General features: G+C 43.0%; 1 protein-coding gene across 1 annotated transcript in view; it reads left to right on the top strand.

Annotated features, from left to right (window-relative positions):
• The window catches only part of SPMIP7 (sperm microtubule inner protein 7), a 47760-nt gene extending 39683 nt beyond the window's left edge, over nt 1-8077 (top strand). Inside the window, exons 8-9 of the mRNA XM_019483853.1 lie at nt 2326-2433; nt 6598-8077. Coding sequence (XP_019339398.1) covers nt 2326-2433; nt 6598-6721 — 232 coding nt within the window. The 3' untranslated portion in view covers nt 6722-8077. The remainder of the gene's footprint in view (nt 1-2325; nt 2434-6597) is intronic.
• The last annotated feature ends 6646 nt before the right edge of the window (nt 8078-14723 follow it).

Genomic DNA, 14723 nt, shown 5'->3' with positions numbered 1-14723 from the left:
GAAAAACAGTTCATTAACTAATGTGTGGTAGGCACTGACCAGTAGCAAATTGCTTCCAGTCAGCCCAGGTGGCAGGGGGCCACTGAGGGTGAGGAGAGCTGTCCTGGCTGGGTGGAAAGCTGCCTGCCAGCAATGTGGAGATCCAGACATGTCCCAATCTCCACGTGGCTGGCAGAGCTGTCCGGGCTGCCCGAAAACTGCCTCCCTGCCCCGTGCAGATCAGGACAAGATTGGGACAGGCCCAGATCTCCATGGGGCAGGAGGCAGTTGACTGGCAGCCAGGACAGCTCTCCCTGCCCCACAAAGATTGGGACCAGCCTCCATGCCCCCTGCCAGCCTGGAGCCTGGCATCCAGCAGACCCTGGAGCTCTCCCTGGCTGCTGCAGGGGGACAGAGCAGGGCAGGAGCAGCCCTAGACTGAACTGCTCCTGTCAGGAACAGGGCACTCCCAACAGGCACATGTTCAGAAGTGCGTGGGAATGCAGTTTAATGCACCTGAATTTTCTGCACAGAAAATTTAGGTGCATAAATGGCACATGTAGATCTGCCCAGTAACACCAAGGACTGGATCAGACTCCTGCCATCCCTAGCATCAGTGCAGGTGAGGCAGATAAGCAGATAAGCATCAATCCTCTTTTACATTTCTGTGCCAAGCAGAGCTCATATGGAGAAGGAGCCCATCAAGTTTTAATTCTCTATCATATACGTATGTTATAATAAGTGTATTCTGACATCATCTCTACCCCTATGAGAATGTAGAGCATAGTGTGCTGAAACCAGTTGTAGAGAGACATCTGGCCACTGGGCTGAAAATCAACAGCTCTAATAACATCAGCAACCAAGATACATTTTTCTTAGGAGCACATGGGTGTCAGGAAAAATCAGTGAGGTAGTTGTCAAAGAGGCACTGTTATAGTTTGTGAGTCCACAAAAGAGAGATGCTTTCCAGTCCCAAGGACACAGGTGAATCACTGGTTGAAGAAGCCTGTCATGGAACACACTCTGCTCATGTATGGACAGTCGGAGTAAATGTGTGATTCAGCAGTTACCTATTGTGTGCTGGCAAGATGGAAGAGTGTGGGTAGCTGCTGATGCTAACATCTGGTCACCCTCTGACTGATTCTGTATTGCATTCCCCCCAACAAAGCACAGACTCCCTCCTGAAACACGTGCTGTCCGACTCATCCTGCTTTCTCCCAATATGGGTTCCCTAAACATTCTTCTCTCTTTCCCCTTTCAGGAAATAATGCCATAAGCCTTTCAGCTGTGTTCCTCTGTATATTTATAATTCTTTCCTCTGTCCGTCTGAGATACTTCTGCTTTGAATCCCCCATTAAAACTTTTGTTTTCTCTTTATGATGTATGGCCAATAATAGGAAAAGGCTTAGTCCTGTAAGAGGTGTTCCACTCTAACAAAGCATTTAAGGAAGCACTTAGTGTGCAATCTTAAAAGTACTAAACATGTGCTTAAGCAAGTGCCTTGATGAATTAGGTGAGGGCATTCAGCACCTTTGCACATCTTTTTCTTTAAATGTATTTATACAGGTAGTTAAATGAGATTAAATTGAAGACTGGTAGAAGCTCATTTGTTGCACTAAAATGAAAATGAAATGTAATCTAATTATCTTAAATCACTTGTACACAATAAAAAATACATGGATGGGTTGATGCCCTGCTTCCATTTGAATCAATGGAAGAAAGAAAAGAAATCTTATGAGAGAATTATCCATATTAACATTAACTTAATTGTACTAGAAGTCTGAAGAGTGTGAAACAGCATAGGATATTTGGGATCCAGCCAGAACATTCAAATTCGGCTTTCTAAAGTCAGTCATCTAAATCCTACATTTGAAAGTGAGACCCAAAAGTTCCACTTGAATCATATGTTTTTAAACAATTGCTTTAATGTTTTTGTGAACCTTGTGATTAGTAACTCTTTTTAGATGTCATGGTGTTCCTGGTTGGAAGTGGTATGCAGACAGTCAAATAAAACCTTCCATTTTCAATGCTGGAGAACTCAAAATGCATTTTTGCCCTGTCTTCTAAAGACTCAGTTTAGGGACCAGATGATCATCTGGTATATGCTGAGGTAGGTGCCTGGAAGCCAAAGGAGCTATGCCAGATTGCCACAGTTGGAGTTTTGGCCCCATGGTCTTGCCCCTTAAATATCACACATTTACATCCGTTATCTCCTACCCACTTTAAATAGGGAAGCACAAGCAAGCACTTTAATCTTTTACAACTCTCTGTGAATCATTATTTCAAGCCTGTCATCATTTAATTTATTCCCCTCTTGCCCTTCCCCCTTTTAACTTTTCCCTTTAGCACTCCAAATATCCCTGGATATACTGGCAAGGTTCATTGGACAGCAACCCACCCGGCAAATTCTAATCTTCCATCAACATCCCCTTCAATAATTGCACGAATGCATGGGTAAGTATGAGGCGTATTACTCAATTTGTTCAGAAACGTTAGAGGAAAAGTCCTAATTATACTTATTTCATTAAAGAACAATTAAATATTAAGCATGACATTTCTTTGATTTAAGAAACAATATTGGAGTCAGATCCCATCATGTAGCTGCTGAGATGATCAGAGACTGGTTTTTAGGATTTCTTTGAAACTTCTGACAGTGTGCATTGAAATGTACATTTAATGCTGCAGGAAATCAAGGTTTCTTAAACAGCAGCTGTTTTTATTTTATTCCTTTAGAGTGCTGGCTACATTGAGTCTCCTGTGTGTTCTGGAATTCTTTGGACTTTGTACATTTAATGGTGCTAAATATGAGGTTGTGCTTGCTTGGAGATGTAAAGCCCTCATGATATGGATGATTTCCATACAGAAAACTGTCATTACTCCATATTTCCCTTTTATACCAGGTTTATCATTATAGCAGTATCTGAGGCCCAGATTTTCAATACATATTTAGGCACATCATTCCCACTGTTGTCAGTAGCAGTAAAACTCAATTTTTTTTTTTAACCTGTGCATCAACATCTTACAAAAACATTTTCATTACAGTTCCTCTAGTTGCTCTGTGCCTAGCCCTCTCTCTCAGAAGCAGCTAATGAGTTACTTATCATTTTTTGTCCCCTTCCTTAAGTGCTGTTATATTGTCTATCCAGATCTTGAATATTCTTTTTTTTTCCCCGTAGTAAAGAAAGACTTGGTGACATCATCAGAAAGCCCACTAATTCCTAAGACATTCATCATTTTTTAAACTACCTTTTATTTTAATTGTCATTAGGAGACTATCTGCAAAGATGTCATCCTTTTCTCTGTGCTACCAGTGTGCAGTGTCCTAAATTACTCAGCAGCCTTAGGAAGCTGACTAATAGTAATAGGCATCTATCTGTCTGTCTCGCAAGACAATAGAATTATTCCAAGTAAGACGTCAGCTTGCTAAACATAATCCTTGCTTGAAAGATAAAGTGAAGCAGGCTGGGTACTAAAGAATTCACCTACCTTCCAAAGTAATTAATTGGTGTGCAGAACACACTGGATTCCATATACACTTCCTGCACTCCTTTGCACCTCTATTCTGTTCCCATACAGCTCTACCTGGAAAACAGGCATTCACTGGTAATAGCAGTTTGCTGGTTATAAAGACTGAAAATATGTGGCAGGGTCTTGGGGTTTTACAGGCTTCTCAAGCTGAACTCAAACCATCTTGATGTGAGCCTGTGGTACTTTAAAATGTCATGTGCAAAGAAAGATGCAGATGTGCCTCAGCAGACATTATTGGTGGCATTCAGACAATACCTGATTTCAAGAGCAAAGTGTCAGATGCCAGTGTGATCTAAAGAAAAGGAAAATATGTCTGTCCTTTCCTTTGACTTCACTAGGGGTATCAAGCAAATGCAGTGAACAGTGGATGGATTTTTTTCCATAATGTGGGGTGCCTATAGAATCAGGGCAGTGTCTTGTGACTTTTTTTCCTAGGACCATGTATGAGAAAAGTGAGACTGGGAGACACATGCCCAGTGGACCAGATGTATTTCCCTGGGAATAGGAGCACTGGTTTTAACATACTACAGTTGCATGTTATGCTTACTGGGATACTCATTCGCTGTGAGTGGAGATGGCTGCAATATTTATAGCCCTGTTTAAAACAGCAGTCTAAGTATAAGTGAGGCCCTTTGAGGGCTGTGTTTCCTCCATGGTTAATTTTTCATGTGCAGGGCAGGGCTGAGCTGGTGCCCATCCCCATCCCACAGGTTCTCATGGAGCAGGAGAGGGAGCTGCTGGCTGCTGAATGGCCAGAGCTGGGGAAAGGAGGCAGGGAATGGGGGCCCCCTGCCTTGTGCCCCCCCCCCAGCCTACTCCAGATGGGGGGAGTTGGGTTGGGCCCCCAAGGCAAGAGGGATCCATTCCCTTTACCAGCTCTGGCCAGTGAGCAGCCAGGAGTAGCCAGCATGGAGCTACTGGCTGCTGAATGGCCAGAGCTGAGGGTGGGGGGAATGGAGCCCTCTAGCTTCATGGGCCCTACCCAGCTCCCCCCAGTATGCCAGCCAAGGTAGCTGAGGTGGGTCTTTGAGGCACAAGAGCCCCATTCCCTGCACCTCTTCCCCCCCACCCCCTATTCTTGCCATTCAGAAGCTGAGTTCCCTTGCTGACACTGCTGGAGTGCCCCCGCCTACTGGCCTATGCTGGTGCAGGCTGGCTCCACCCTGCTTCCCCCCGCCCAAAAAGCAAATGTCTGTTAGGCTGCGGGGGCGGGCTCTAACTCATGGCACTTTATGCAAAGCACCATTAATTACAGCGGAGCCTTAACATCTGTCTGCACCCTTAGAGACAACACAGGAGAGTCTGTAGGCTTCTGTTAAATGATAATTATAGTAATGATTTTAAAAAGATGATTCTAACACATGCTCATGTGGGAAGTATCAACTGTAAACAGCTGGCACTATTCATAGTTTCTTATTTGGTAAGGTCAGAGGGGACCTGAGCCGATCATCAAGTCCAACCCCCTGTCATGGCAGGAAAGAACACTGAGGTCAAACGACCCTGGCGAGTTGTTCATCCAGCTTTCTTTTAAAGACCCCCATGGTAGGAGCCAGCACCACTTCTCTTGGAAGTTGGTTCCAGATCCTAGCCACCCTGACAGTGAAGAAGCACCTCCTGATATCTAGCCTGAATCTACCCTCTGCCAGCTTGTGACTGTTATTTCTTGTCACTCCTGGTAGCGCTCAGGGGAACAGGGTCTCCCCCAATGCCTGCTGTTCCCCTCTGACTGGTTTGTAAAGAGCCACTAGATCCCCCCTCAGCCTTCTCTTGTGGAGGCTGAACAGGTTCAGGTCCCTTAGCCTCTCCTTGTAGGGCCTGCCCTTGCTGACCCCTGATCATGCTGGTGGCCCTCCTCTGGACCCTCTCCATGTTGTCCACATCCCTATTCAAGACCATGGTTTTACTTTTTTCATTTGGATCAAAACTCTCAGAGTTTGGGGATGAAACTTCCTTGCAAGCTTGTGGAAATCAGTAGTGTGACATGGACGGTATAATAGCACCAAAACCACTTCTTCTTTTAAGTATGAATATTTTTGTTAGATACATAAAGTATTATTATTATTTTATCTGGTTTTCAGACACTCTGATAATGGGTGATAGAAAGATGGGCAGGTTTCAGAGTCCTTTAGTATAGTGGTTCTCAAACATTTCTGATTCTACAACCTACCTCCAGCCTCTTGCACAATCCCAAGCCCACCCCTCCTCAACTTCATGTCCCCCTGTTTTCAGCTGTGTCCACACCCTCCCACCCACTTACCAATACATCCCATGGCTGCCCCACAGACAGCCTCCCGTGCACATCTCCTCATCCTATCTCCTATGCACTGGCTTGAAACCAGACAGGTATAGCCATATCTACATGATGTGGAGCTAATTAGCATAAGCACATGTCGATATTCAAGTGGCTAAAACTAACACATCGATTATATTAGTTTTGGGGAAAAGAGCTGGCTTCCCTTAGCAGGCTGTTGTACCACTTTTATCACATGAGGCTTTAGGAGGGGGATTTTTAGATAGGAAGAGAGATCCATTTGTTTTGGGAAATGTGTGCATAGAAGAGGTGAAAAGACAGTAACACTCAAAAAAAAAACCACCCAGTGAAGTCAGTGGTGGTAAACAAATGTAAATGGAGGTGGACTTCAGCTCCTATATTTTCACATAGACTAATTCTTTCAACCATCAACTAATTCCATCAACCTGTCTCCTACCTCCCCACAAAATCTCTGAATATCTGGAGAAGGGGACATCTGGTACAGCAACTTCATCCACATGCAAGGAGTTCTCTCATGTCAGGAGAATTCCCTCACTGACAGTTGTGATCAGATCTGGTCCCATCCTTTCATCTTTGCTGGTTTAATACAACAGAGCTCTTTGAGACTTGCCCAGAGGGAAAACAACCACGCACAATTCTGTTCAGTCTCCTGACCCTACTAGGGAACAGGCTGGTTCTCATATAAGCCTTCTGGGGCTTCCATGACTGGACAGTCTTTCTCCAAGGCCACCAGGAAGAAATGTGAGAGAATAATGTATTTTTGGGCAATACAAACACAGCGTTCCTAAAAGAGGTTTCCTTCTGTTTTGTAATTGCAGGTACATCTCCAAGCATGGAGGCTCATCTCAGTTTAATCACCAGGGGCCTTTGTCACAAATGCTTACTCCAGTTTATCCACAAAATTCTTTCAATAAGATAGAACAAGAAACAATTCAAGTTTAAAAGAACCACTCCTTTACTAGACTAACCAAGAGCCTCTGTAGGACTGGGGAGGAGGAAGGAAATGTGTGAAGTGTGTGCGTATTTTAAATATGGAACAAAAGAAAAAAGAATATAGAAGTGGGTGTTTGTGGTAGTCCTTATTACATGTTATTATTATACTTGTATTTATGACTTACTGTTGCTTATGGCTGAAATCTTTGAGGAAGTAAAAGGAACCACAAAATAAAAGCCTGAAATTTGCTTACTGGACTGGTCTGCATCATATTAGGTAAGACAGAAACTGATGCAACAGCAAACTACCCATAAATATTGCTCAGATTTGTGCCCACTGATGCTACATCACTGTAGTGACAAGCTACATTGCTGTAGTTCATCACTATGGTGATATAGCATCACGTGTAGATGTGCCCACTGTGTCATTTACTGGACCCAGAGTGTGCAGAGCAGGAGTAATGGATGTTTCCTGGCAGTGTGGATAAGCCCTTGGAGATGCCATGTAGAGCTTGCAGCTGTGGAAGTTGGAGGGCAAAGGTGGCTTCATTGGATTATCAGACCTTTGCTCCAAGGTCTGGAGTAGCCTCCATCATAATTTAGGAGCCCAAAGGGGCAGGTGCTAGGTTACCATGGGCCATTCTGGGCTCCCAATGAATGGTGCGACACTGTGAGCCCACCAACATCAGTACCCAGCTTGGTCCCTGATACCAGGCAGTGTAGGTATGGAGTATGTCTATGAGGGATAATTTGCTCACAGCTGGCTTCCCTGACCTGTGCATTTTGCAGCTAGACATAAAGTGGGAGAAAAACCCACATGGAGACACTGAACAAATAGAAAATCAGTCCAAAACAGTAAAACATTTGTCAAGCAGAGGAAAGAATCCAGGGCTCCTGACTCCCAGCCCTGTGGCTTCACAAATAAGACTGGTGTTCTTCATTCTTACAGCACATTTCATTCCTGACATTTCTAAAGTAAGAGATTTCTAAAGTAAGAGATTTCTAGCTTGGCACTTGACCAGCAGCATAGGGAGTTTGGACACCTAGTTGCCATATAACTGCAACTGGACATCCACATCCCTTAGTTTGCTGTACAAATGTCAGCCATGCAATGTCCTGTGGGGTGGAGGGAGGCAATTGAGTGGGATGAGCAGAGATACCATTTCTCCCAAGAAACATGTAGTGTACATTTCAACAGGAATAAAACAATCAGTTTATTTTTTGAAGCACAGTCACTTTCATTTTCTGTAATACCTTAACTAAGAGCAGAGCACTCCAATACTTGATCTGTAACACTGCATAGGTATGTTTACATCCAACCTCAGATGTCTTCTATTGACTTGGAAATAAATTTTTAAAAACTTAGGAATGCATTTCTGTTTTGTCTATGAAAAACTTCCTCTAATTTTTTATTTTGATGAAATCTAAACTTGGGACCCAAAACAACCTGATAGTGCCCTTTTAAATTAGGCATCATAGGCAATCTCTATATTAATGAAATACCTTTCTAAAAATAAACAAAAAGATAGGTGAAACACAATATAATACCCCGTGACACAGTAAGACCAGGTTGGGTGGTTGACAATTTATTTATTGAGCCAAAAGTAAGTCTAACCAATTCAGTTTGATCCTCGCTGAAATCAGAGGGTTTATTTTGTATTGTTTTCAACATTTCTTTTTCCTTTCTTGGCAAAGCCAATTCCTATGCAGAGTCCAAAGTAGAGATTTAATGCTTGATGCATTTGACTTGATGCATTTGTATGTCCTTTGACTTGATGCATTTGTATGTCACGTGGTATAAAACATGCAAATGAAACTTACTGTTAAGTAATCACAATTCTAGCTCCAATTAGACTCAGTTCAGCAAACTGCTGGAGTTAATGGGACTGCTTATAAGCCTAATGTTCTGCATATGTTTCAGCACCTTGCTGAATCAGGGCCTTTATCTATGCATGTTGCTCATAAAACAGTGAAATTTCAAGTCACGAAAAAGTCATTCTTGGGCCTGTTCCTTTTAGCGGTGGCACTGATACCTACATGAACAGGAACAGATTTAGCTTCCGGTGTGCAGTTAAACCACTAAAAACAATTCTGCTGAAAGAAGGCAGTTTCCTGGGTAAAATTATGCTGGTTTTCTTTTAAAATAATAATTTAAAACTGATATTTTAGGTCTCTCAAAGAAAAGCCTTTCTACTCAACTTCTGCTTACAGCATTACTATTTAATATGCAGGCTTTGAAAATTAATTAACCTAAAGTCACTGGATACAAAATACTTGCCATTATATTGTGACCATGCTTTTAATATTGCAACTGAATGTATATGGTAAATAACCATTCTGTAAATGATACTATTGTTTTTTATTTATTTATTTTAAATCCTCATAGATTTTGCAAATAGATGACCAAAGAACAACTCACAGATATATTTGATCAGAAGTTGCATGCCATAGATCATAAAGAAATGTTTCAATATGGGCAAATAGGCTACAAAGGAACACTTATTCCTTCTTTAAGTAAAGTTTATGGTCTTTTCAGAGTACATTCTTCTCCCTCTTGGTCCTTTCAAAGCCAGGATCAAAAATATGCATTTCAAAATATTGGTTTCCTTTAGTTTGCTTGTTATTTTATTCCTAATGCTTCTCATCTGCCATCTAGTAAAGGTCATAGAAATATTAATGTACTTCTAAGGCAAGAGGACCAAAAAGCTTAGCTTTCAACATAACTTAGAGTGTGGTGATGCAAATTGCAAAAAATCAGTGGCCTGTATCTTCTCACAGAATTATTTAGTAATGAATACCAAGGGAAAGAGAAATGTCTGTTGGGTAAAATAATACGCACAAACAACTGCTTGGTTGAAAATGATATACTATAGCAGGCTCTAGTGTCCCTGGTCCTGAAATCCTAAAAATGAATATGGAGAAAATACTGTGCTTAAAAAGGAGAGGTGGAGGAAACATTCCAAAGCTCCACTGTGTTTTGTTTTGGACCAAAGTCCATTGTAATTAGTAAAATATGCTAAAAATAGAAAAAGCATCACAGCTAAACAGGCATTATATGTATGACCCTGAGAAATGATTTGCAAGTTAAAGTATTGTCTAATTGGTGCAGATGGGTAGACTGGAGGTCTCACAGCCCCTGCTTTCTGCTATATTTATTTCAGATACTGTGGTCTTTTTCCATTCTGGAATGCCTATTGATAGGCTGACAGACCCAGGTGGGTGGGGGTGGAATTGGAAGAGGTGCATAAACCCCAGGAAGAACAATATATTATTTCTGGATAGGGAGATCTGAACTGTCTGGTACGGGGTGGGCATACAGAAGCCCCAAAAGAGATTGTCCCTTAGGAAACACTAACTGCTAGCACTGAAACAGGAAAATTCTTTCCCCTCTCTCTGCATGGTGCAATGTGTACTGAGATGTGCATAACATCTTAATGGAGGAAATGAATGAAGTATAGTAAATCCAGCAAACTGCAGGGGAATCCAAGGTAGGGAAATATAATTTCCTTTGTTGTCATGGAGGCCAGGGCACCATGACCTTCTTTTGCACAAATTGCCATGGAATCCCTAATGAGGGTAAGTGATTGCGATCTTAGCTTTGTGTCTCATCTAAAAAGGTGCACCTGCAAGAGCAGCAGTAGTGACACAGAGGAAGATAACCACCAACTGACCTAGCCCTTGCTGTGCCAAACAGGGATTTTTCTTGGAGTTTTCACCTAGGTTACCCTCAAGCCTAGTCCAATAGATCTGACAAGCTCATCACCTAAAGTGATGTGCCCCTTATTACCTCTGGTGTTGAGCATAAGAAGCATCTTTATGATGGTAAATGTTGGATCTACATCTCAATCCAAGTGTCATGACTGAGGCAAGTCAATTTTTAAAAAACAAGTCAAATTAGAAAACATTTCAAACAAAAACAAGTCATTCTGAAACTACAAATTTTGAATTAGAAAAAATGCCAAGCTATGTTTGTGCAGGGTTAGAAAGAAACTCTAGCTGAGAAATTCCTTGCAGCTTCCTACCACCATGGCCCATCTTCAGTAAATACCAATAAATTCAGAGGAGTTGGGTAGCAAGCTAAGAAACACAATAAAAAACATAGACTAGCTCTAGAAGAGGCATAATTCTGTGGACAGAACACAGGCCTGGGAACCAAGAGACATAACATCTGTTCCTTGCAGCAAGCTACAAGGTGATCTTAAACCAATTTCTCTCTCCCTTTCCTGAAGTTTTCCCGGAGGTAATGACTCCTTTGAGATCTATGGATGAAAAGGGGCTAAGTAAGCAATTAGTGACATTGTTATTTTATTAAAATCAATGCAAAAACAAAAAGCAGTTTCTTTCCGTGCATTCTCCACATTCAATGGCCTATTTCTACATTCATCTCAATCTAACCCTAACCTGAAGAGCTATTAGTGTGAAATTTTACTGACCTTCCTAGGCTCATTTCCATATTTTTTGCTGACAGCCTTGCCATGGGACCATTAAATAATTTGGGCAACCAGTCACCCCAATCAAAACATTTTTCCAGCTAATTAGTACATCAGATATCAGCAAAAAAGCATATAATTGTATTAGGCACAAATAGTTTGACACAGTAAATAGGATAATATTTACACAACTGAAATAATGATACAATAAGCAGACTAGAAATCTAACCAAGTTATCCTTAAAAAATGGTTCAAGACTAGAAGAGAAATTATTGGAATAACTAAAGGTCACATGTATCCTTGAGAAGCAAGCAACCTCACCAGCCTATTGTTTTTAAGTATTCTTTAATGAGAACACTGATCCAGTCTTTGCAGCTGATTTTAAGGGCCTTGTCCAGAATCCATAAAAGTCAATGCACAGACATCCTTTGATTTCAGTGGGCTTTGGATCAGGCCTAAATTCTCCAGTGATCAAGAGCTAGATCCAGGCTGCTGCTTCTGCGCATAACCCAAGGTGCCACAGTCTCAATAGCCAAGTGATAAACTAACTTCTAGGCCAGGTAGGATCCTGAATCCATATGGAGGAAAGTGTCCTAAGAAGCCCAAACCAAGCAGGCTTCAGTGGCTTTTTTTCAGAACATGGCAGCACAAGGTGGAGGGGATGGTGCCTGACTTCATAGATTTCATAGACATTTGAGCTGGAAGGGACCCCGGAGGATCATCGAGTCCAGTCCCCTGCCCCAGGGGCAGGAAGTCAGCAGGGATTGTAGGATCCCAGCAAGATAAACATCCAAATGTGTCTTGAAGGCGTTCGAAGTGGGTGCTTGAACCGCCTCCGGCGGCAGTCTATTCCAAACCTTGGGGGCTCAGACAGTGAAGAAGTTCTTTCTTATGTCCAGCCTGAATTGGTCACGGTGGAGTTTGTGACTGTTTGATCTTGTCATCCCTTGGGAGGGTCTGGTGAACAGACGTTCCCCCAGATCCTGATGAGCACCCCTGATAAACTTGTAGGTGGCCACCAGATCACCCCTGAGCCTGCACTTTTCCAGGCTGAATAGCCCCATGGCTCTCAGCCTCTCATCATAAGGTCTGTTTTCCTGACCTCTGATCATGCGCATGGCTCTCCTCTGCACCCTCTCAAGCTTCTCCACATCCTTTTTGAATTGAGCCCACAACTTGACGTAGTACTCCAGCTGCGGCCTCACCAAGGCCGAGTACAAGGGGAGAATGACATCCCGGGATTTGCTTGAGAAGCATCTATGGATGCAAGCCAGCGTTTTGCTCACTTTACTAGCCACAGCATCACACTGAAGGCTCATGTTCATCTTGTGGTCACCCATGACCCCCCAAGTCCCTTTCATCTGTAGTACTAACCAGCGTAGCACTACCGAGCATATAAGCATGCTGCAGGTTTTTCCTCCCAAGGTGGAGAACCTTGCATTTTTTGGTGTTGAACACCATCAGGTTCTCATCCGCCCATTTCATGAGTCTGTCCAGATCCGCCTGGATCACCCTCCCATCCTCAGGTGTGGATGCTTTACCCCAGAGTTTGGTGTCATCAGCGAACTTGGCCAGTCCGCTTCTGACACCAATGTCCACATCATTGATGAAGATGTTAAATAGTATAGGCCCTAGGACTGAGCCTTGTGAGACTCCACTGGTCACAGCACACCAAGACGATTGGCTCCTGTCGACCACCACCCTCTGGGTCCTACTCCAGAGCCAGTTCCCCAGCCAGCGGATCGTGGTGACGTCAAGGCCGCAGTTAGCCAGTTTAGCCAAGAGGTGATCATGGGATACCAGATCGAAGGCTTTTTTAAAGTTGAGGTATACAACGTCGATTTCTTCCCCCTTGTCCAGGTGATGTCACCTGGTCATAAAAGGAAATGAGATTGGTCAAGCAAGACCTACCCGCAACAAACCCATGCTGGCTATCCCTCAGGATATTGTCTTCAGCTAGTCTGTTAAAGATGGCCTCCTTAACTTATATGAGCAAGCAGGTCACTGGATATATCCAGTGACCATATCCAGTATTGATATAGTCCTTGGAGGAATGGTTCTGCAGACTCCTCCCACCCAACTGGGTGCTATGGCCAAGTCATGCTCTGCCCTATTCTTTCTCTTACTCTCCAGTTCAGTGAATCTTGAATTCTCCTACAGCATCAACAGGAGGGGTGGAGAGTGGCCCCTTCCCTCAGGAACAATCTGCTATCATAGTGTTTAGGGCACGTGTGCATCTGAGTCCTCTCAGACAGAGGAGGGAAATAAATGTGGGTCTCTTGTTTCCCCGAGAAGGTCTTCTAATCTATAGAGGCAGCTTCTCTTCCTCCTCAGATCTCCCCTGTCCTCTTCAGCCAAGGTTGAGAAAGAATGATGTCTGCTTGGCTTTTGCCAGAAAGGCTATAGGTGCTGACTTTCAGGTTGGGTCTCCAGCACCTTCTTCCAGCCCAGAGGAAGTGGCTGGATTGAAGACTTGCCTCTGTCCTCACTATCTGTAGTATTACAGAGTATACTATCTCAGATGTCCGCATGCTGAGCATATGAAGTTTCTGTGGTTCACTACTCAGCATTTTGGCTGTTGTTGATCCCAGTCTGGTGCATCTGGCTCTACTTCTGTACTGTTTACAAAGCCAAGGCACCTAATTCAGGCTCCCTGACTCCATTCCAAGGTATAAGCACTGAACTTTTAGGCACCTAAGTCCTTTTTTCTGATCTAGCCTGGAGTGACTACTCGTGTGAAAGGAGTTTGTGTCTGCAGAATCAGGGTCCCTACAAGGACTACTACATTCCCTGGTGCTTTGCAGTTCTCCCCAAGACTACATTCAGTGTCCCACAGATGCTGATCTGAACCCATTTTCCTAAGGCAGCTTCAAACACTAGGCCCTATTCCATTGCAGTTGACTTGCAACATTTAGCCTGCTTCCATCTAGCCTCTGCTTGCTGGCGGGGGGCAAAAGTGCCCATTATATCAGCCACACTGAGTTCTAATTTATCTTTTAAGTGGGATAATGCAATGCAGTGCTATGGCTCAGCCTTTTAAAAAATGTTTCCTGAGCACTGAATGGCAACAGAAAAAAATCAAATGTGACAGACGGGCTCCCATCATATTTGTAAAACTTTCCCAGGAAGGAAAACCTGTCAACTTTCAAAAGTTCCTCATCCATCCAGACATTTCAGTTAGAGCTGTGTTTTTGTGTATAATAAATTGCTTCTAGTTGGCTGAAAATCATTTTTTAGCTCTTATCTCTGTGATCGGTTACCTCTGCTGTTCTTTAATGGACTTCACCTCATTATGCGACTAGTCATTAAAAGCTTAGTACCCAGTACAATGGTAGCTTATGTAAAGTGATCTATGAGAGCTTTATATAGGCTTACCAGCCGCAGCCTTAATTTTACTCATTCGTCTTAATTTTTTGTAATCATTTTTTGTAAAGAGGGTATAATGTCAGGCATGCTTCCCTGCTACTGACAGATCCAATCTAGCAGATAATTACCATAAGGAAATTGATGCTTTAGTGTGCAGAGGAGAATTTAATTTACTCAGACATCCTACAGTACAATGCATTCCAAAAGATATGAGG

This window comes from Alligator mississippiensis, chromosome 5 (assembly GCF_030867095.1).
Source record: "Alligator mississippiensis isolate rAllMis1 chromosome 5, rAllMis1, whole genome shotgun sequence".
Lineage (NCBI taxonomy): Eukaryota > Metazoa > Chordata > Crocodylia > Alligatoridae > Alligator > Alligator mississippiensis.
The sequence above is the reverse complement of the archived record's forward strand: the minus strand, read 5'-3'. Positions and strand labels throughout refer to the sequence as shown.